Source organism: Arctopsyche grandis, chromosome 9 (assembly GCF_051622035.1).
Source record: "Arctopsyche grandis isolate Sample6627 chromosome 9, ASM5162203v2, whole genome shotgun sequence".
In the NCBI taxonomy this organism is placed as follows: domain Eukaryota; kingdom Metazoa; phylum Arthropoda; class Insecta; order Trichoptera; family Hydropsychidae; genus Arctopsyche; species Arctopsyche grandis.
Genome location: NC_135363.1, coordinates 550,245 through 571,860, shown reverse-complemented (window position 1 = coordinate 571,860; position 21,616 = coordinate 550,245). Strand labels below are relative to the sequence as shown.

At 37.7% G+C, this 21,616-nt stretch overlaps 3 protein-coding genes and 1 long non-coding RNA gene across 4 annotated transcripts in view; 1 reads left to right on the top strand and 3 right to left on the bottom strand.

The window, feature by feature from the left end:
• LOC143916841 (uncharacterized) overlaps window positions 1–21,616 on the bottom strand; it is a 504,240-nt gene that overhangs the window by 235,262 nt on the left and 247,362 nt on the right. The gene's annotated exons all lie outside the window — the stretch shown is intronic.
• LOC143916321 (uncharacterized) overlaps window positions 1–21,616 on the top strand; it is a 59,487-nt gene that overhangs the window by 29,836 nt on the left and 8,035 nt on the right. The window lies entirely within an intron of this gene.
• CycC (cyclin C) lies at window positions 8–18,269 on the bottom strand. Its single transcript, XM_077437342.1, has 4 exons — window positions 18,266–18,269; window positions 748–1,345; window positions 563–652; window positions 8–454 (listed from the first exon to the last, which is right to left on the bottom strand). The coding sequence occupies exons 2-4, from the start codon at window positions 1,336–1,338 to the stop codon at window positions 332–334; spliced, it is 804 nt and encodes a 267-aa protein (XP_077293468.1). The 5' UTR covers window positions 1,339–1,345; window positions 18,266–18,269; the 3' UTR covers window positions 8–331.
• Window positions 6,847–21,355, bottom strand: kto (mediator complex subunit kohtalo). The gene is made up of 46 exons (XM_077437329.1): window positions 21,252–21,355; window positions 20,771–20,977; window positions 20,531–20,690; window positions 20,248–20,439; window positions 20,054–20,167; window positions 19,835–19,984; window positions 19,570–19,756; window positions 19,274–19,500; window positions 18,955–19,166; window positions 18,717–18,875; window positions 18,563–18,650; window positions 18,276–18,457; window positions 18,017–18,188; window positions 17,805–17,915; window positions 17,593–17,718; window positions 17,356–17,525; window positions 17,127–17,263; window positions 16,843–17,045; window positions 16,650–16,762; window positions 16,390–16,572; window positions 16,184–16,319; window positions 15,899–16,091; window positions 15,621–15,824; window positions 15,332–15,534; window positions 15,081–15,236; window positions 14,854–14,997; window positions 14,614–14,752; window positions 14,189–14,230; window positions 11,993–12,175; window positions 11,806–11,893; window positions 11,484–11,680; window positions 11,244–11,408; window positions 11,004–11,172; window positions 10,748–10,929; window positions 10,448–10,661; window positions 10,288–10,371; window positions 10,077–10,216; window positions 9,847–9,946; window positions 9,678–9,767; window positions 9,238–9,520; window positions 8,939–9,149; window positions 8,502–8,856; window positions 8,166–8,423; window positions 8,010–8,087; window positions 7,839–7,931; window positions 6,847–7,740 (listed from the first exon to the last, which is right to left on the bottom strand). The coding sequence occupies exons 2-46, from the start codon at window positions 20,960–20,962 to the stop codon at window positions 7,588–7,590; spliced, it is 7,338 nt and encodes a 2,445-aa protein (XP_077293455.1). The 5' UTR covers window positions 20,963–20,977; window positions 21,252–21,355; the 3' UTR covers window positions 6,847–7,587.

Sequence of the window (21,616 nt, the reverse complement as noted above, 5' to 3'; positions counted from 1 at the left end):
ATGTTTTGCAGTTTTTATTTCTCTGACACTATATATTATTAAAGAAACGTTGCTGTTTTACGTTGAAGAGCAAATCACCTGCATAGAGTATGTAATCCTCTCGAAACAGATAATCTTCATTTTCAGAATGTCAGAAGAACATTAAACCCCACTAGAAGACAGTAAGTGCTACAATGTACATTTATGTAAAATATAATTATTTTTTAAATCATTTATTTCCACGTTTTCTTTTTTAAAAATATAATATAATATTACGATCGACTTATAAGATAATATTTTGGTACAAAAAATCAACCTCAAACATAAAGTAGTGAAAGACGCTTTATTAGCCTCATCGCTGTGGTGCTGGTTTCGGTTTGGGCATTTTTGCTAGAAGAGCTTGAATTTCTTTCTTTTCGTCATAACTTCGCAACATTTCATACCAATTGGTAATGGAGCGAACGATCTCTTGCACCTAAAAATATAACGAAAAACCAAACATTACAACATATTATTTTATCTTGTTAATTAATATACACCACTATTTTAAAAAGATAATGAGCAAAATTTGTTTTAATTTTACCTTTTCCATGTCCACATTCAATTCTGCAAACCAATTTTTTAATTCCATTTGTAATATGACACAAGCAATGTGTAAACATCCTATAGCAATCTGAAAATGACGATTTCACATACAATATATATATTTAGTATAGTATGGTAGGCAGTGAATGAGTATACATTTGGATAGATCGATCGAGCACGTACTTGATAAGGAGGGTAGAGCAGACTGACGTCAGTTCTGAGCGAATCGTTGACGATTCTCCAAGCCACAGTCAAGAGTCGCTGTTCCGTGTCAATGTCCTGAATGAACAAAAGCAACGGCCGATATGGCTGATACACTATAAGACAGCAGTCTAGGTTTTCCAGCAGGTAGAATTCGCACTCGAGAATGTGGTTGGTTCTGTAGGGGAACTCTTGTTGACTGTAGGCATAGCTGAATTTGTTCTTGATGACAGTCTGGCAGGTGGTGATGAGACGCGAGTTGGAGATGACGCCGAACTCTTCGACTTTGGAGGAGAGAAAGATACAGGTGGGAGCCAGCAGAAGGGGGTCTATGCACTTGAGCGAGTTTCTGGCGTAGAAGCGTTTGAAGTAGACGGTGGCCGTGGCGATGACCTGCTGCCGCAACTTCAACTGCTCGCCGAGCACTTGAATGAGGCTCGCGAAGAAACTGAACACCTTCTGGTACTCCTCGTCGGAGAGGATGGCCAGGTCGTGTTGTCGCTCGCGCACCAAATCCTGCTTGTCCAGGATCCACTGCTGGTGATGAGAGCTCTGCCAGAAGTTACCCGCCATCGCGACACTGCGACAGGCGGCCTGTCACACTTGACACTCGCTCCCACTCACACTCACACTCTATCCCAAATCTAATCCCAATCTTGACCATGACAACTATTCTACAACTATTACATATGTACGGTAATTGGACTATTCGTCACATTGAGGTGGTCACAAAGACAATTTTTGCCATGAAAATCGCGAATACACAATATTTGGCACTCAAGTTCTCGTTACTATGGTAGTCATCGTTAGTATGATGGACTTTTCGGCTGCCAGATGTTCCATTATAGAGATTTTAGTGACTTTGTGACGAGTAATTTGTGACCAGTAATCACCGAACCATATGTACATATCTATTTTTCGACTAGTAATAATATTTACGCATGTGTAAATACATATAACACATTCATATCTACATACGGGTCTACGTGACGAGACAGAATGTTAAATGACAGAAAACGCAAATATCGGAAGGCAAAGATCGAAAATCGAAAGATAAAAAAAATGGTACATGGTAAACGGTACATACTCACTTAATTTGCGCGAGCAGGATACCACAGGAACAAGAGGAACATGCTTTTCCTCCCGTATTCTGCGCGCGCACATTTACAGCTGTTCAATCTTTCGACATGGTTTTGGCGCAAATATTTAAAAAAAATTTAAATTTTTTACGGAAATATTTAAAAAAAATTTGTTCATCATCCACAAGCTCCTTAACCAAAACTCTCCTTCGGTTTTTCTATTTTTTAACATGGGATGCACATCAAAACGCCTCCGTGCTTTTTTATTGCCTTCTTGAGCTTCTTCTTCCAACAACAGCGTGATTATACATAATTTTTCGTTCGATAAACGTCGACACATTTTTGCTGACTTGTATTCTGACGCGTAGCTACGAATGCACGTGTATGCATTCATATTGCAAGTACTCGACAATACGACGTAAGCAATATTGTGCCGTATCGTCATGGCTTCTAATGTATAAGTAAACCGATTTTGCCTTGCACTCGGCCAAATTGCTGTAAACGTGACATGACCGCGACGTGTAGGTAGATATGAATAGAAATGTAATAAAATGACATATTTGAAACGGAGTCGTGCAGTGCTGAAACCGTGCAGTGCTGTTAAGTATGAACAGACCTTTATTGGCCACCGAATTTCAGTTACAAAATAAATACCTCGTGACACACATCCATACAATTATATGTATAATATAATTTGTCGTGACTCGCGGCCCCACCCCCGTCCACTCTAGCACTATATAATATTTATTTATCAACGATTGGTGTTATTTGAAATGTGTAAATTTCAGTGGCGGCTTGTGAGAATTCATAGAGGGGGGGGGCTGGAGAGATTAATCGGGATGTAATAGCTCATTGACCATACCGGTGATCAAATGCAGACAAAAATAGCCTGCATATGTACTATACTGGGAGGTCTGCAGTCCATATGGACGGCAAAAATCGCATGCATTTGTACTAAAATTCTAGACTTAATGGATCGCTGTATAACATTTAAAAATACAGACAACGCTCGATACTAAGATATCCACCGCTTGATTCAAAATAAGACGTCAAGATGGTCAAAATTGCAGCATTTTTTAAACGTATTGTGGCGGCTATACGACAAGGTCGAGTTTTAGCCACCATCGTGTGAGTTGAGACCAACTCGGCCATGTTGATTTGTTGACATCAGATTACATTAAACAGTCATGCCTTAACAATTCCTATTGTTATCTATTGTTGACCAAACCGCGCAAAGTGGCAAAGTTTCAAAACGATCAGAAGACTGTAGGAAAAGATACTGAATCGTTTGCGAAGTAAACCTAAGAAGAGGTCTTGTAGAAAATAAAAAAGAGAAGGACTTGGAAGAAAAATGCAATGAAATAGGACATTGGAAAAACACACGATCATTTCAACATGCACAAACAAATAAAAATTGTTAGTGGCGTTATTAATAAAAACAGCAAAAAATCAATTTATTTGAAAAAAAAGGAAAATTTGCAAGCAGTACAACAAAAAATGTAACATTTGGAAGCAGGGACGTCATTTTGGGGGGCATGGGGTAGGGGGGGAATTTGCCTCCCCTATATTTAGGCATAGTGTGCATTTAGGAAATAGTATGAATTTATTGATTAATGAAATACTATGATCTATGAATGCCAATGAAGTCAGTTATTTCTTATGTTACTTTTAAGTAGCATAGTCTAGGCCAAGAAAAGAATCGCCATACATATACGTAAAAAAAAACATTTGCTTAGCAATATTTGGGCAGTTTTCTTGTGCGACAGGAGACCGCGCGCGCAATTTTCATAACGGCGGTTATCCTGGTAGCGATTCACTGGGATGTAATCACCGAACCACATCAGCAGAATCGTTGATAAAATTCACAATAAATGATTTTAGCACGTTGAGAAGCAACGACAATTGGGATGGGATTTTAAAAGAAGCCGATGTAATAACAGTTCTAACTGGGGTTCCACCAAATGAAAACAATTATAGACCAAAGAGAGCTCAATTATTATCGAAAAAATTGTCAGAATATTTTGTACTGTCGACAACTGGTAAGATGACAAAAACATCGAATGAAACCAGTGAAGATTCAATGCGTATCTTCCTTTTCGCGAGTATAGATACTTTTATTTCCGAACTCGATGCTCGATTTGCAATCTCTAATCTATAATTTGGAAAGAGACTTTGTATGTATGTATGTATCCTTCGTTTTCGTCGTCGTCGTCCGTAGATCGGTGACGTCATCGAACACGTGATTCGATTTTTTTTTTTTCGATCCATGGGCGCCGATTTGTTTTTTTCGATTCAATGGATTCACCCCCGCGGGGGCGCAAGGCGAGTAGTTTAATGGGGCCCCGCCAGGGGCGCCACAAGGGGCGCAGCCCCGTGGGGCCCCAGCCTCATGGGGCGCAGCCCCATGGGGATCAAAAGGGGGCGCCACAAGGGGCGCAGCCCCGTGGGGCCCAGCCTCATGGGGCTCAAAAGGGGGTGCCACAAGGGGCGCAGCCCCGTGAAGCCCCGAAGGGGGCGCGGGGGGCCCAGCCTCATGGGGCGCAGCCCCATGGGGCTCAAAAGGGGGCGCCACAAGGGGCGCAGCCCCGTGGGGCCCAGCCTCATGGGGCGCAGCCCCATGAGGCTCAAAAGGGGGCGCCACAAGGGGCGCAGCCCCGTGGGGCCCCGAAGGGGGCCCGGGGGGCCCAGCCTCATGGGGCTCAAAAGGGGGCGCCACAAGGGGCGCAGCCCCGTGGGGCCCCGAAGGGGGCCCGGGGGGCCCAGCCTCATGGGGCGCAGCCCCATGGGGCTCAAAAGGGGGCGCCACAAGGGGCGCAGCCCCGTGGGGGCCCGGGGGGCCTAGCCTCATGGGGCGCAGCCCCATGGGGCTCAAAAGGGGGTGCCACAAGGGGCGCAGCCCCGTGGGGCCCCGAAGGGGGCCCGGGGGGCCCAGCCTCATGGGGCGCAGCCCCATGGGGCTCAAAAGGGGGCGCCACAAGGGGCGCAGCCCCGTGGGGCCCCGAAGGGGGCCCGGGGGGCCCAGCCTCATGGGGCGCAAGCCCTAATAGGCATTAACTAAGGGGGGCGAAGCCCTAGACGGCAATTAATCATGGGGGCGCGGAGGGGCGAAGCCCTAAAAGGCAACTGATCATGGGGGCGAAGCCTTAGACGGCATTTAATCATGGGGGCGCGGAGGGGCGAAGCCCTAAAAGGCATTAACTAAGGGGGGCGAAGCCCTAAACGGCAATTAATCTTGGGGGCGCGGGGGGCGAAGCCCTAAAAGGCAACTGATCATGGGGGCGAAGCCTTAGACGGCATTTAATCATGGGGGCGCGGAGGGGCGAAGCCCTAAAAGGCATTAACTAAGGGGGGCGAAGCCCTAAACGGCAATTAATCTTGGGGGCGCGGGGGGCGAAGCCCTAAAAGGCATTAACTAAGGGGGGCGAAGCCCTAGACGGCATTTAATCATGGGGGTGCGGAGGGGCGAAGCCCTAAAAGGCATTAACTAAGGGGGGCGAAGCCCTAAACGGCAATTAATCTTTGGGGCGCGGGGGGCGAAGCCCTAAAAGGCATTAACTTAGGGGGGCGAAGCCCTAGACGGCTTTTAATCATGGGGGCGCGGAGGGGCGAAGCCCTAAAAGGCAACTGATCATGGGGGCGAAGCCCTAAACGGCAATTGCTCATGGGGCGTGGAGGGGCGAAGCCCTAGAAGGCAAAGGCTCAGGGGGGCGCCGAGGGCGAAGCCCTAGAAGGCAAAAAAAAATTTTAATTTTTTTTTTTGATTTTTTAAAAATTTTTTTTTGATTTTTTTTTTATTTTTTTTTTGATTTTTTTTTTATTTTTTTTTTGATTTTTTTTTTATTTTTTTTTTTAAATTTTTAAATTTTTTTTTAATTTTTTTTTTTTTTTAATTAAATTAGCTTAGTCATGTTTAAGCGGTTTATATTATAAACACTGAGCGAAGCCGGGTAATACAGCTAGTTAACTACATATAATGGTTTGAAGTGAGTGGGCACTAAATCTAAAATCATCAAACTTTTTGTGCTTATATATAATAAACGGATTATTTCGCACATTGCGATCGCGCACACAATCATTGCCACGAAAATCGCGAATAAAGAATATCTGGGACACGAATTCTCGTTAGTATCACATTATAGTTCGCGATGGATGGAATTTTCGAGGGCTAGATATTCTGTGATCGAGATATTAGTGACGTGCACGAGATCGCCTTGATGTGAACCGTATGTGTTGTTAGCTCTCTATGTTAGGCGACGACTGCTACTTATCCCAATATCTTTTAATTTAAAGGGTTATAATAAAAATGAAAAATTGACATAATATTTGATAAAGTATTTATTTGAAAAAATCATTTTTGTGTTCTTAAATGTACATGTACATATATTTATTTTTTAAATTATTTATTCATCTTACATTAACGCAATGAAATAACTAAATTGTTTAACATAAGATGGTCAACAAACCATCATTAAATATGTATGTTTGTAAGTGGAAGATCAAAACATAAGTATATTTAATTAATTTTAGTTAACTAAGTACCCTTAACTGGAAATTACATATAGCTTACACAGAATATTATTCTGTAGCCAAACACACATTGGGTAAGAAACTTATCACCAGTGTATTTTTTTCCTTAACCCTTTGGCTGCTACGAGGTTTTTCAATGTCCAAGCGAAAAATGCTAACATTTGTAATTATTTTGAAAAAAAATAAATATAATATTTTTTTTTACATACTTACTTCGCCGAACACTCGTAATTTTTATAATACTTTATATACATTTTTAAGAAGCAGTCGTGGACTCGTGCTCTCTCTTTCTGTCTTGCTTTTACATGCGTGCGTGCGAAAGAGATACCTACATATATACACTAAATAAGTTTTGACAATTGTTTTCCGACGCTTTATTCTTTTCAATAATCTATTTTTAGATATCGATGTATCCTTACAACATGCGATATATTCGAAACAGGTAGCGGTCTTTCTCTCTTTCTTTCTTGGTTTTAATTGTGTACGTGTGAGCGAGACACACAAGGATGCGAAGTTTCTAATAATCAAATAATTTTTCAACATGTATCATAAACATTTTGTATGCATTTCAGTTGCATTTGATTGATTGCATGAATTCGTGACGTCTCGTGACCTATATAATTGAAAGCGGATTTCTATTGTTTTTTGCCATTTATTTTAACTCTGCAAAATGATATCGGACAGTGAAAGTGATGAAAGCGAAATAATAGCTCCTCGCCGAGGAACTCGACAAATCAGCAGCTCTACTGATTCTGAAAATGGGTTTATCGACAATAATCAATTCCCAAGTAATAACTCCTTATATGACATTGACAATGAACCCGAAATTTACTTTGATGATGAACCCGAAATTGAAGAGCTTTTATTTAAAAAATTGATAAATATTTATAAAGCTTGATTGAAAAATAAATATAAATACGTATATAAAAAAAATGTTTCATGCCACTGATGCGCTGGTGGCTCAAAGAAAGTATTGAAATACGACAATTAATGACGTCAACAACGATCGTCGTAGCAATCTTCGCCGATTTCAAAACAACGATTTATCGTTGTTGTAGCAGTCAAAGGGTTAATAATACCAGATTTACATATGTACTATTATAATACGCGTATTTACAATATGTATTAAAAATATATAAAAAGCGATATACATAAATTATATTCAGACTTACACAGATACATACATACATATGTATGTATGTATATAAACTTAACATTAGTAAGGAGGAGGTTGATATTGTCTGGACATCATCATTCCCCCTTGCTGATTGCCCTGTTGTTGCTGTTGCTGTTGCTGCTGCTGCTGTTGCTGCTGTTGTTGTTGCTGCATAGCCAGCATTTGTTGTCTCATTCGTTGCTGGCTTACTTGCTATAACCGCGAAATACGATATACGTTAAAAACAAGCACAATATACGCATTAATATAATAAAATATAGTTTAAAAAGTGTTTCAATACATCTTTATACCTGTTGGAACTGCTGATTTTGTTGCGATGGCATCGCAGATCGAGGATAAGGTGGTGCAGGTCCACCCATACCACCCATAGTCACATTTGCAGCCTTGAAATATAAAAAAAAAATAAGTGTCCTGTGAAAATAATATGACAACTAGTAAAAAAAAGTAAAAAAACAATTTACCTGCATGTACTGTGGTCTTGTATTTTGACGCTGTTGAGCCATGTAAGCTTCTTGAGCTCCCCTCCCTCCCATCATGCTCTGTAATGTAATATCATATGTATGTATAATAAAAAGCGTGAAAAACGTACAAACCGTGTTCAAAAGTAAAATCGTAACCTGTTGAAACGATTGCTGGTTAGGGAATCCGGCGATTCCCGACTGTTGTCCCTGATTAGCCATCGATCCGGCTTGACTAGTCATCGGAACCATGCCACCTTGGACCATTTGATTGACGCCTTGTCCCATTTGACCGACGCCTTGATTCATTTGTCCTACAGATTGACTCATAGGATTTATTCCCTGATTCATTTGGTTCACGCCTTGTCCCATTTGTCCTACGCCTTGGTTTATTTGATTAACACCTTGCGCCATACCCTAAGTAAATTAGGTCACATTTAGAAAAGATCTTTCCAGATAAAGAGAAAATTAAAGGCTAGTTAGTTCGACCGTTACCTGATTCATTCCTTGACTCATTTGTGCCATCTGTTGGGCCATAGAGCCACCTTGTTGATTCATAGGTACGCCCTGAGAAGATTGCATCATCTGTTGATTGCTGTATCCGGAAGCACCATAACTTTGATTGATACCCCCCTGTTGCATTCCCCCGTACTGTTGATTGCCAAACATTGCTTGATTACCTTGCGCATTAGTGAGTCCTCCCATTTGACCCATCTGTCCACCCATTTGATTGGCAATTTGACCAGGACCCAATTGCCCCATTTGATTTCCAATTTGTCCGATATTTCCCATCTGGCCGGCCATTTGATTCATTTGATTACCCATTTGTCCCATCTGACTCATCTGGTTTCTGTAGTGGCATACATTTATTATTAAATAATGCACGGTGAAAAAAAGCAAAGGAAGTATTATTCAATAAAAAGAAAACAAACCCTTGCTGTCCTGGAATTTGCATGTGGTGGGGAGGTGGTGGACGTGGTTGTTGTCGAGTGTATGGAGGCCGGTGTTGTGGCGTCATCGCTGGATGTTGACCTCCACCGGCTGAGGGGAATGCGCCGGCACCTCCTAAAGGTTGGCGCTGCCTCAACATGTTAGAGAGAGCTTGCTTCGATTGGTTGATTGGTGGTCTTTCCAAACGGCTCACTACAACAAATTAAAAAAAAAAAACATTAAATTTGACTCCGACTGGAGACATATCGAAAAGTAATGTCATAGGGGGGGGGGGGCACACCTTGTTGGTTATAATAGTTTTGAGCTGCTTGCTGTGGGAACCATTGCTGTTGCGGGTTAAATGGAGCACCCATGCCGGGCATTTGTCCAGGTTGTTGTTGCATGGCAGGTGTCATCAGTTGATTTGTGGGGTTTTGATTAGGATTACCCATAGAACCCTGGGGACCCATCATGCCGCCGGGAGCACCCATTCCGCCCACATTCATTTGTTGATTTGGCATTGGGTTCATACCAACGACACCGTTCGCATACATTTGCGAAGGAGTCATTATATTAGTCGGAACCTGGCGAATTTAAATGAAACAATTATTTGGAAAAGGAACATATGTACATAACATCATACGTATTACATATACATATGTACATATAATATTATACATAGGTATTTATGTATAATATGTATGTACATACATATGTCACAAAGGTAAGAATAAGTCTCACTTGTGTAGTAGGTTTAATTTTTCTCGCTTTTCTACTTCTAGCACGGCCTCTACCCATACCACCCGGACTATGATCCAAAGAATCTCCTCCCTGAAAATTATTTCCGTTATTTTGAATATTTAGAATGCAATTGAAAAATTCGTAAAATTAAATTGAAGTGTTTTACTACCTTTTCCAATGGAGCATCCAAATCCTCCGGAGGCAAAGGTAATGGTTCAAGGTAGTAACTGGCTGGTTTAATTAAACTGTGAGTGTGAAATCTCAGTAACCTTAAAAACATGTGTACATATCAATATCGTTTTTAGAAAAGTCGATTATACATATGTATGTATGCAGTTAAAAGATCAACATATCGAGTGTACATATGTACATATGTAGGTACATGTACATGTCTATTACTTGTGGGTGAGTTCATAAGTGAGCGGCTTTCGATCCATTTTTGTGGCTCCAAACCAAGCCCACGATAGTGGAGCTGGACTGCGACCGCCCTCTACTATTTCCCAAGCAGACACCCTCTGCTTGTCCGACAAGCGTAGGCCCTTTCCAAAAATTAAAATGATATAGCACATTTTTCAATTTTCAGTCTGTAAATAAATATGTATGCACGTACCTGTTTTTTGTCACTGCTATCGAAACCTGAGATTTTGTTACCTTTGGTATCCGTTAAACATCCGACCGGTTCACAAGCTATTACCTATACAATGAGCAAACATTTAAACGCCATAAGAATATACATAAAAGCCAATAATTTTGTGAAAGCATTTTCTCACCTCCATTGTAATTTTCGGCAGTGGTAAAAGTTGTCGCACACATTGCAGTTCGGGACTTTGACGCTCGCCAACCTCTTTTTTCAACTTTTTCATTAAATTCTGGTATTGCTTTTTGTTTTCGTCTCCAGATTGATTTGCTCCACTGCTGCTGTCGCTGGCAAGGGTCCAATGAATTAAAGTGCCCAGCATGTCGATGACTGTCGTAAATAATGATCTTAAAATGAGATAAAATTTCGAATAATTAACGAATAAAATAGATATGTATTATAAGAGTTGAAGAATTATGGAAATCCAACTAACGAGTTGTTATTGTAGTCGATAACACCAAAAGATATGAGTTGCACGAGAAGAATAGCCCAATCAGTTGTCACGGTTGCATTTCTCTGAATGATATCAAACATACCGCCCAATAACGAAAACCGAAGTTGTAAGCCGTCTACTAATTCTCTACTCGGCCAATCCTCGACACCTCCTAATCGTTCCTAAAATATTAAATAAACAAATAATAAGTGCATATAACAAAATATGTATGGAATGATTAAAACGAATGTAGTACTTCTTTGGCAGTTTGTAAAAATTGAGAAAGCTGAGTATGAAGTGAAGTGAGTAGTCCTTCTTTTTGATCGTCTTGACCGCGTAAGCACGTAAGCACGAGAGTTAAAAATGGTTGATGACACAGACCTGGTGCAGATTGGCCAATAATTTTTCTCACACCTCCCGAACAACTGAAATTTTTATATTTATCACTAAACTGAAACTATCACACGAAAATATCACACGAAAATATGTATTATACTTTTGGGATCCTTTGTAATTAGGTGGACTTTTATCGTGCCTCGTTCCCTCGAGCAACTGCCCCGCAACTCGTAGTACACGGCCTTGCACAGCAGGAGGTAATCTCGATACTAGCGGAGCAACTAACCAAATGGAATTACTCCGACGCTTATCCAAAGGAATGTTTCTAATTAACATATAGGCTAGTTAATAAAATTGGGGTAAACTACAAATATGACCGACAATATCTTTGAAACCTTACGAATCTTTGCTGTCGTTTGAGATTGTTGAGTTACTGTTGCCATTTACGACAGATGGTGTGGTTATGTGAAAGACATCGATCGCTGCACGAGCTACTGTTTCCAGCCACTGATTTAGCTCTGGACTATTTGGCGCAAATTGTTTAAACATCAATTGTAAATCTAACCATGACATTCTAAGTGACCATTGTTCTAAATTCTGAAATATATACAAGCATACATATGTACATACATACAATATGCATAGACACATATATGGCGAAAATATGCACATGTGCAGACATACATTGTACATATGTGAGAATAAATAAATAAATAAGTAACCTCAAGTATACGTGTAATCATTGTTTTTTGATCCAAATCTGGAGAAGTATGATTTGCACTCTCGGGATAGCAAATCATATGAAGCAATCTGAAAAGTTTTAAGCAGAATCAATTAGTATTCGCATCACATCAATCATTTAAAGAATTGGTATTATTTAATTAAACTCGAAATCGCCGATGTTAGAACCTTTGAGCTTGCTTCGGTGTCAGCATAGAATCTAGAAGCATATCTGGCTGACAGAGTTCCTCTGGTGATTGCAGACATTTTTGCATCACCCATTCTTCTCCACATATTTCAGCAAGAACGTGACGAGCAAATTCACTCAAAGACATTGAAGTATCCATTGATACCATCGAGAGTTGGTTTTGTCTATTGGACAAAAAAAAAAAAAAAAAAAAAAAAAAAAAACAGATTATGTATAATTAGCAATATATAAAAATAAAAATATATACATTCATACCCATATTGACGAGCACACAAATTTGATGAATATACAAATGCACACACACACGCACTTTTTATTACAAAGGCATAAGATTAAAATTATGAGATGCTCAAGTTTATCAAAGAATAGATTCAATAGATTTAGAAAATTGAAAGAAATAAGGAGAATTAATGTGTTTGTGTGATTGTGCAAATGTGTATACATTTATTTACAGCAATATTTATTAGTTTACAAACATCCACCACCCAACAGTCATAATCACATTTCTAACTGTCTTGTTGTACACCATTTATTTTAATATGTTATAAACAATTTATATTATTTTTTATTATCATATTAGATACTAGCATTAGATCTTAGTGTTGTTGCATTTACTTTTAAATGGAATGAAAAAAAACAACAAAGTGGCTTGCATCTGTAAATACAAGGGGGAATTTTTTTTTGTTCATTAACAGGATATGGAAAGTGAGAAAAACGATTAGAATTTTTTTCTACTGTCATAATTATTGCTACTAACCCATATACTATGGTCATATGTATGTATGTACGTATATTTAATACGAAAACCTCATGTACGTGCATTTTTATAACATTCATACAAATCCATACATTATGTTAGTTGTTCTTCTCAGATGGCTCGACATAATAGAGCCTCTTGAATTATTAACCACATCCAGCATCTGCCCCAAAGTATCATTACATATCTTCCCCCAAGATCGCCCCGCCAACAAAATTATGATACATGTATGTATAATTTAATCAGGTGTACGATAACAGTTAAATTTTGATTAAAAAGCTGGAGAAACAGTTTTGATGACTTTTAAGCACATTTCAAAATTATATTGAATGGTTCATTTGCAAAACAAACGAATAAAAAAAAACCACAATAATAGCTACAATATCATAATCTAATTATTATTATAGAATTCTGTTTTTGGTAAATTGCAATTCGTTGTGGTTACAACTAAAATGAACCATTATTAAGACATTATTTATATGTATGTATCTACATATATTGATTATTTATGTATTTATATTTAGAGTGTAAACAATATGTATGTATATACATATATTTATTTATACTTTGTAGAAAAAAGTTCAAACACTATTTGTAAGTTTGTTTAAATATTTAAAAATTAAATGGATTTCAATAAATTTACAAGACACTAGAAAAGATCTAACACTGAAAGGACACGTAAAAGTCACTATTATAGGCTTCGGAAGAAATAGTATATAATAATTAACGCAAACAAAAGCGTATAAAGTGAGGCATAAAGCAGTGATTGGAATCTAAAACATGTTGATGGTCATACAAACAAAATAAAGATCATGTTTCTTGGAGGTGGCTTGAAATTAAGAAAATTAATATATGTAACATTAACACTATTTAATAAATAAAAAATAAAAAAATTCAGAAAGCAGGTAGTTTTTAATGAATATTGATTGATCAACAATTGTACATGAACATGAAAATGTGTACTTTTTTTTACACAACGAGTCTCTAAAATATGTATATGCACATGTACATATGTAGAATGTGATAAAATCGAAACATACATACATGTATGTATGTATGTACACACCTGAAGCGTGTTACAAAAGCATATGATATAATACAAGTTAATTGGAGTACGCGTGCAAATAGACCTCAACCATACAGTGAGTACAATTTTGTCATCAATATATTACATATATTTATTAAATATAATATTAAGAACTACCTGGTGTTATGTATTTGTATAGCGTATAGGTGTGTATGTATTATAGATACATGTAGAATATATTATATAAACTAAAGCCAATTTTTAAACAAGATCTTTGGAGATGGTTTAACTGTTTTCTATTAACAGCATTGCCATGGAAAGTGATTCAAGTACAATAAGGTGAGGAATGATGGGTCATTGTCAATTTTGCGCATAAAATAAAATGTGACAAACCTAGGAGTTCTATGACCACTGGATGTTTCCATATCTACCATCCTACAACGAAATCATTTCAAATTAAAATATTTTCAGGATACCTATTAAAGTTGTTGATAAGATTAGTATACCAATTGTAATATGTTTATGAAATTTTGCAAGTTGATAAAAAATAAATAAGTCCTAAATATGTATATTATATTTGCGATATATGTACATACATGTATGTATGCATGAACATATGTAAACAGAGCGTCAAAACTTTAACAATGAAATGTATAATAATAATAATTATAAAAAGTAATAATTATATATTGTATATTTTATGTAGTACCACCATTATGGTATGGTACTATAGCATATGCATGTATTGCACCATACTTGTTTTACGAATAATGATGTAAAAATTTCAATATTTTGCTAACAATTTAAAAACAACTTACGACATGAGATCCAAATTAGTGTCTGGAGTGTTGGCGTCGCTCGTGCCCAGTATGTGCGATAGTTCACAGCCACCCGAAGACGGTTTCTTTATTACATTTGAATTTTTACCACTGTCTCTCGCCGTAGCGTCTCCGACAACTGTTACATGTTTTTTAATTTGATTAAAATTCATATGTACATATGTACGTATGTATCGTGTATCCATATAAAAAGTCAAATGAATTTATAAAGACAAAAACCTTGGATAGCTTTGAGTGTTGCTAACAATGGTCCCACGGCTATGTTTTTATGAGCTGCTGCTAATAAATGACGATCGCAACTTAATCTAATGGCATGAAGAGAGCCAGGTGCAGGATGGGGTGATGTCGATACTGAATAAAGTCCTGTAACATTATGTTGCATTTTATTCAAAAATTAAAAAATCATCTAATCGAATAATAACGCAAACTTCTATTTTAATACATACCTGGTTGAGGAGTTTCAATGGTTTTGAATAATCTCAACAGTAAATGACATGTTAATCTAGCTCCGGCTTCTGCTCGACCTTCATTGTTACAACCATTTAAAAGACTAGGGAGAGCCACGTTACACACAAACCCTTCGAGTGAAAAACAATGACGGGCTAGAAAAATAACATTAATAAGCATTAATAATGAAAAAGATTAATTTTATCTATGTACATACATATATTTAATGGAAGACAAAAAAATTGTATACCTATCAAAATGCACGTGAAAACAGCTAAATTATTATGCATTGATAAATCTTGAATGTCAATTTGCAACATTAAATCGGGATAGAAAGCTGGTTGATGACAGCTGGAGCTGTTGCACAAGGCCATCAATGCACCCAGCCACTCGGTAGAAAGGCCTCCACAGCAAGCTGTCATTTCAGCGCACATAATAGCGATATCGTTAACTCTTAAAGTTAAATACAAATCAAATTTAAAAAAAAAACATTATATTTATGTAAAAATTTGATAAAATGAACTCTTGTACTCTTGTACCTATCATTATCAACCTCTCGACATATGGATAAAATTGCAGAACAAACAAAACTGTATCGATTGTTTGGTGACTCGGATAATTGTCTCGCCCAAGATATCTCAATTTTACCTCCTCTGTGCGGATTAGCGAAAACTTCACTCAAAAATTGTGGATTATAAACAAAATTTGACGGCGTAGGTTGTAAGCCCGCATAAAGCACTTGTCTAAAAAATACCATTCAAATTAACTATATATATATTACTACAAACTAAGTTAACTCACAGAATGTAATGGTGACCTAATTTTTGGATAAGCGTTGGAAAAAGGTTCAGCTTGGTGTGTTTTCGATCGCAAGTGGGCGCAGGTAGTGTAAAGATCGTGAAGATGTCCTAATATGCATCTTTCGGCAGAACTGCAATCGCCTGGATTCACTACAGGTTTTACAAGACGACAGAGCTGTTCAAACACTGCACTAGTTTGGTCAGTAGACACTGTGGAAAAATTTAAATAGACAGTGGTTCATTTATAAATTTTGACTGACAGATTATTAATTATGATACTATGAAGACATTTTAAATCGTACATAGTAAACAGCAATGATAGCGACGCAGTACACCGACTACGTACAAAGCTAATGAAGTAGTGTAGCTTCTCAGCAATCCTTGCCCAGGACTTCTAGATGCCAGAACAGATTCAACTTCAAGGAGTTCTTTTAATATCTAAAATAGTTAATATAATTAATAAAAAGGAGATACATAATTGGACTATGCACGTATCATATATCATTACCTGAATACAAATATCAATGAGTCCATAAACGTTAACAGCCAACTCCATTAAATCAAAAAGAAATGCAACGTGTTCTTGCACGGGGAGATAACTAGATGTACCCAAGGCAAAGGCTTGAAGCATTTCAATTACGGTACTACCACATTGCCATGATACGACGTGCTGATCGAAATAATTCATATTCTAAAATTAGAAAATAAGTACATGTATTAGTTGGATTATTCGACACCGTTACAGTAGAAATTAAAACAAGATTATGCCTGAAATTTTTGAGTGACGGCTTCAAAATTAAATTCACTGCGAGAGTGTTTTTTTACTTTTCCACCTTCAGCTACATCAATGGAAAATTTCTTGGAGAATAGTTTACATATTTCTGGAAACAAAAAAACAACACGTTAAGTAAAAATAAAATAGAATACAAAATCACAGAACCACTTGAATTAAACCATGTACCTTTGGACATTTTTTTAACTTGATGTCTAGCTTCATCGCGGTGTCTACCGACTCCATATAATAAAACGTGTCTTTGATTTGTGTCGTGCGGTGGAGCACCGCCGTCACCTTCCGACCACGGGAGGGGGAAATGGGTGGCATATAATAAGTGACGAGGACTTGGTGCATTTCCACCCAGCATACCCATCATCGCCGAATCCATTCTAAATAGAAAACAAGAAAATAGTTTTCATCGAGTTTGTGGAGTGAAATCACCACAATAATATTATACATGTATTAAATACCCATGAGTCGTCTCGCCAGGTTCCTTCGGACTATCGGGGGCGTCCATTGAATTCTGTTGATCTTCCTTGATGTGCTGAAGAAGTTTTCCAAGATCTTCATCGATTTTTGGATCGTCATAGTCCATTCTAACATGATCCTACAGTGAATGTGGTGAAATTATATAAATGAAAAAGAAATTATTTTTATTCAATTAAAACTATCATTATATTATGTAACTACATATGTAACCTCAATTTTAGATTTTAAATCAATGCCTGCAAAGATCTCTTCGTCGAGAGTCGGCGTATGATGATGAGGCACACTAACAACCACACCTTGCATTGAATTGTTGATTGGAGTAGAGACACTATTTACTACCGGATTACATATCATAGGTTCTGTCGTCGGGAGCAAGTCACCTATAAAAGTAGCAGAATTGAAGAGGATATTCAAACATATCTGTTCCAACACAGACGTGAAGTTTACCTCTCGAAATAAGAGTACACATGTAGGCATCGTGAGAAAATACATCTCTTCTTATTAATTCACCAAAAAGATGTACCAGATTCGTGAATTGAGCTTTATTTTGAGCTGTCGCTGTTGCACCCTCTTCTAAATCAAAGTTAACGTGAATTCTACAGTAAAAAATATAACAATTCTAATTCGAAATACATAAATAGTGATGATATGATGTTAACCTAAGATCGGAGCGTCATTATCCAAAAATCTCATTAGTAGATTTTGAAAAATCGGTAGTCCCCCATAGATGCCAGCACCAGAACTTATGGATTCTTTATCGTCACAAACACCTAAATGAAATAGAAGTACACATATGTATAATATGTACATAAATAGATGGACTACACATATGTATGTATGTACATTGATTCCATCAAAGTGATTAATATACCATGGTGATCCTGTGAAGTGGGCGGCTGTTGGGAAGATGGACTAGCCAGTAATTGTTGTTGTCGTCGATCGAGCAGAGCAGCGGTAGCAACAGCTCGGTGTTCTCCCCATCTGGCACTACACACGGCCCATTCACACAGAACCACCACAACTGAATAGCTGCAAGCCCATTCCTACCGACACACACAAATATATAGTACACATCTATTATTTTATTTGCTATCAACGATCAGAAGATTCCTCGGACAACACACACTCACGGGATCTTTCGTTTCAGAATTGTTCTCTTTATTATTCTGAGTCGGCGAGGAATTCGGGCTAGAAGAACTGCTTCCAAAAACTTTGTTGTACAGGAGGTCTAAATTATTACCGGAATCGACGCGATCAAACGAATGTCTATCGAGCGCTTCTAATACAGCCAACACTCGGGTAGTATTTGTACCTGAAATTTAAAAAAACAAAAACACAATTTAAAACCCAAATATTGAATTATGTAAATATAATAATAATGAAATACTAAAATATTTTATTTTATATTTTTTTATACCTTGGGAACTTGTTTGCCATTTATCAGCACACCACTTACTTTCAGCACGTTTGCTTCTTATGATTATTTCTTGTTCGGCTTCACAAACCTTAAAAAACATAATTTATGAATAAAAAACGAATTTTTTTAATAATAAAAGCATACGAAAAAGTACTTGTTTGCGATATTTTTCAGTGAGAGGGGAGTCCATGAAAGGCATCGGAAGAGCACTCGGGGGCATGGGGAGTAAATCCAAAGGACTGCCGTGTAAGGCAGACCTTCCATCGGGAACTCCAGACCAAACCAAAGCAGTTGGACATTCAATACAAATAATCTATAACGACCAAAATTATATTTCATTAAAATATTCCAAATTGTTTGACATTCAATTTAGTTGAAAACTAAAAACTTACTTGAATAATGGTGCTGAGCTGAAGCAATACGTCTCTATGGTGAGGGCATGCTAAAAGTTCTGCAAAAGCTTGTTGAATCGGACAACTTGTTGATATTGAGGATGTCTGTGACGGTTTGGTTCTATTATCTAAATCTCTTTCTTTTTTAATATTTACTTTTGAATCATTATTGCCATCTTGATCGAGTGGAGACATACTGATTGCACTAGAAACTATATTAAAAGATATTATTGATATGAAAATATACACACACATAAACTTTGATGCATATGTTGGTATGTATGTATGTAGATGTTTATAATATATACGGATAGAAAACCTTGTTCTTGCATGGTTGGTTCATTTGGATCGGTTTGGGTTTTATTTGAACCGGTAGCAAAGCATTTTTCCATCAATCCAGGTGCGTTTAATTGTTGGATTGAACTTTCGCTTAATTGTTGACACATGACAGCTAATTTTCGGGCGCACGTGTGACTCAAACGTCGAGCCAATAGCTCACATTGAGCAAATTCAGTCATATATTGTAAGGTTAAAGGTAAAAACAACCTAAAATCGAATTCAAAACTGTAAGAAGTGTATTGAATGGACTGAAATGAATGTGAATACGAAACGCACCTGAGTAAACCATCGTCGGGGGTACGCTTATCAAGTAATTCAATAATCCACGTGAGAAAGTCGTGTCGATCGATGAGACCCTCTTCAATGAGCCATCTGGCGAGTTGAATGCAGTACGCCCAATGTTTTAAAGCCTGTTGACTATCTACGTTCGAATCAGTGTTGGTCGGAGTTCCGGACCCCTGAGCTAAAAGGTGAATTAGCATTACTTAGGATATATACATGCGTTCATACGTATGTATATTAATTTTAATGAGATCATTACCAGGTGAATGCATTGAATGTGGAACGGTAGTGGTCGAAGTGTTGGTTTGATTGTTGGGTAGATTTTGATTGTTTCCGACGGAATGCTGAGATATATTGCCATTACTAACACCAGAAGAGTTTAATTGATTTGAACCTGGAGTTGTATTGCCTATAATTTAATATGACACATTAAACACATTAATTGAAGCTTAATTCTTAATTAATAAATTCAACATACCCGAGTTGGTGGGGGGAGTTTTATCGGGAATATTACTATTTGGAGAGTTTTGATAATGCTCAGAAAGTTTAGGGATTTGATCTTTTAAAAATTTTATTAACGTTGATGTCCACTCTGAAATTTTTTTAAAATTATATTAAGGATGAAAACAAAAAAAAATAAAGGTTAATATAGTATAATATGTATATGTATACCAGTAGTGGGGTCAGGCAGCTGTCTCTTTTTAATTTTAGCTTCTGAAACTGCCACAGTGTAAGCAGAGCTTAGTTTTATAAACCAAGCAGCACGAGCCATAGACACTTGGTGGTCAGTCAGAGTCATAAAGATCTCTTCTTTCTTATTAAAGTTTGGTGCTTTTTTAGCCAATGACATTAACGGCTTGCCACCTAAAACAACAAATACATAATATTTTAGACTACATAAATATATGTATATAATATGAACGTGTGACGAATTTTAAAATAGCATTTCGCATACCAGCAAGATCTTTGAACCATGCTTCTATAGCACCTTTGGTGCGAGCAGTGGCAGGCCAGAAGTTGTCTTTAGGATTAATATGTTGTCGTTTTTTACCACAATCTGGTAAAAGACTGAGCTCTTCTTTTCGAGTCAATATACCAGAAAAGTATGCGCCGATCTGCAATCATTAAAATTTTAATACATTGTTTTAATGGCGATTCTTCAAATCTCTCAAATACGTAAATATTTATTGCAAACCTTAGACGCAGTGAAAGTGCAATTTCGTGCAGTCCCAAATTCATCTATAAGCTGTGGTGTTGTAGAAAAGCCGTGCTTTACATTGGTCAATGTAAGCTCGTCTTCTTTTTGGGAAGCTTCTTGTGGGTAAACATCAGGTGGACCGAGACGTTGTCTTTTCAACGGCCTCTTTTCATAAATTGGTCCCAACATTTTGGGTTGAATTTTCTACACAAGTAACAAAAATATTTTTGTAGAAATAATAATGCATCTAATTTACGAACTACTCCTTCGAGTCTGCTCCATATTCAGTGAAAATTTCAACGGTCTTTCTGTGACTTCATCTATTTAACGTTCTAGTAAATAATAACACATCCAAGGACAGAAGTCGAACGTAAGATTAATTTATATTCCAATACACGATGGATGCAAATATGAAAAATAGAATTGGTCCATTGTTTCGATAGACGACGGAAAGGTGTTGGAAAGCCGCAAATATTACCTAGAATCGCGTATAAGAGTCGGAGTCGGAGTCGGCCATCGATCCGGTGACAGCTGTTTGCTGACTAACAGCTATGGCCGTCGCTTGCAACGCTTTCGGCCAATTGCGATATTTGGGTCAGTGTTGACTGTTGACTGTTGATCTTCTTCCGTTTCAACATTTTCACCTTTCATTTCGATCTAGATACTGACCGACCGATCAATAAGCCCATCACAAACACTTGTTGGGTCGAACCCTTGACCCCTTAGTTTCGGCGATTACAAAAAAATACCACGGTCGATGGCTACTTGGATTAAAATACATAATATATTTATGAAGACTGTGTGCTGCCAATTGTAGGAAGGGGAAGTATGTGTACTGGAGAG

Excerpts from the sequence above, each read along its gene's own strand:
- CycC (XM_077437342.1), bottom strand. The coding sequence starts at position 1,338 with ATGGCGGGTAACTTCTGGCAGAGCTCTCATCACCAGCAGTGGATCCTG. Across the intron at positions 653-747 it reads TGCTCTACCCTCCTTATCAA|ATTGCTATAGGATGTTTACA; the intron begins GTACGTGCTCGA and ends CGTCATTTTCAG. Across the intron at positions 455-562 it reads TGAATGTGGACATGGAAAAG|GTGCAAGAGATCGTTCGCTC; the intron begins GTAAAATTAAAA and ends TTATATTTTTAG.
- kto (XM_077437329.1), bottom strand. The coding sequence starts at position 20,962 with ATGTTGGGACCAATTTATGAAAAGAGGCCGTTGAAAAGACAACGTCTC. Across the intron at positions 20,440-20,530 it reads ATGGTTCAAAGATCTTGCTG|GTGGCAAGCCGTTAATGTCA; the intron begins GTATGCGAAATG and ends TTGTTGTTTTAG. Across the intron at positions 19,985-20,053 it reads AACTCCCCCCACCAACTCGG|GCAATACAACTCCAGGTTCA; the intron begins GTATGTTGAATT and ends ATTAAATTATAG.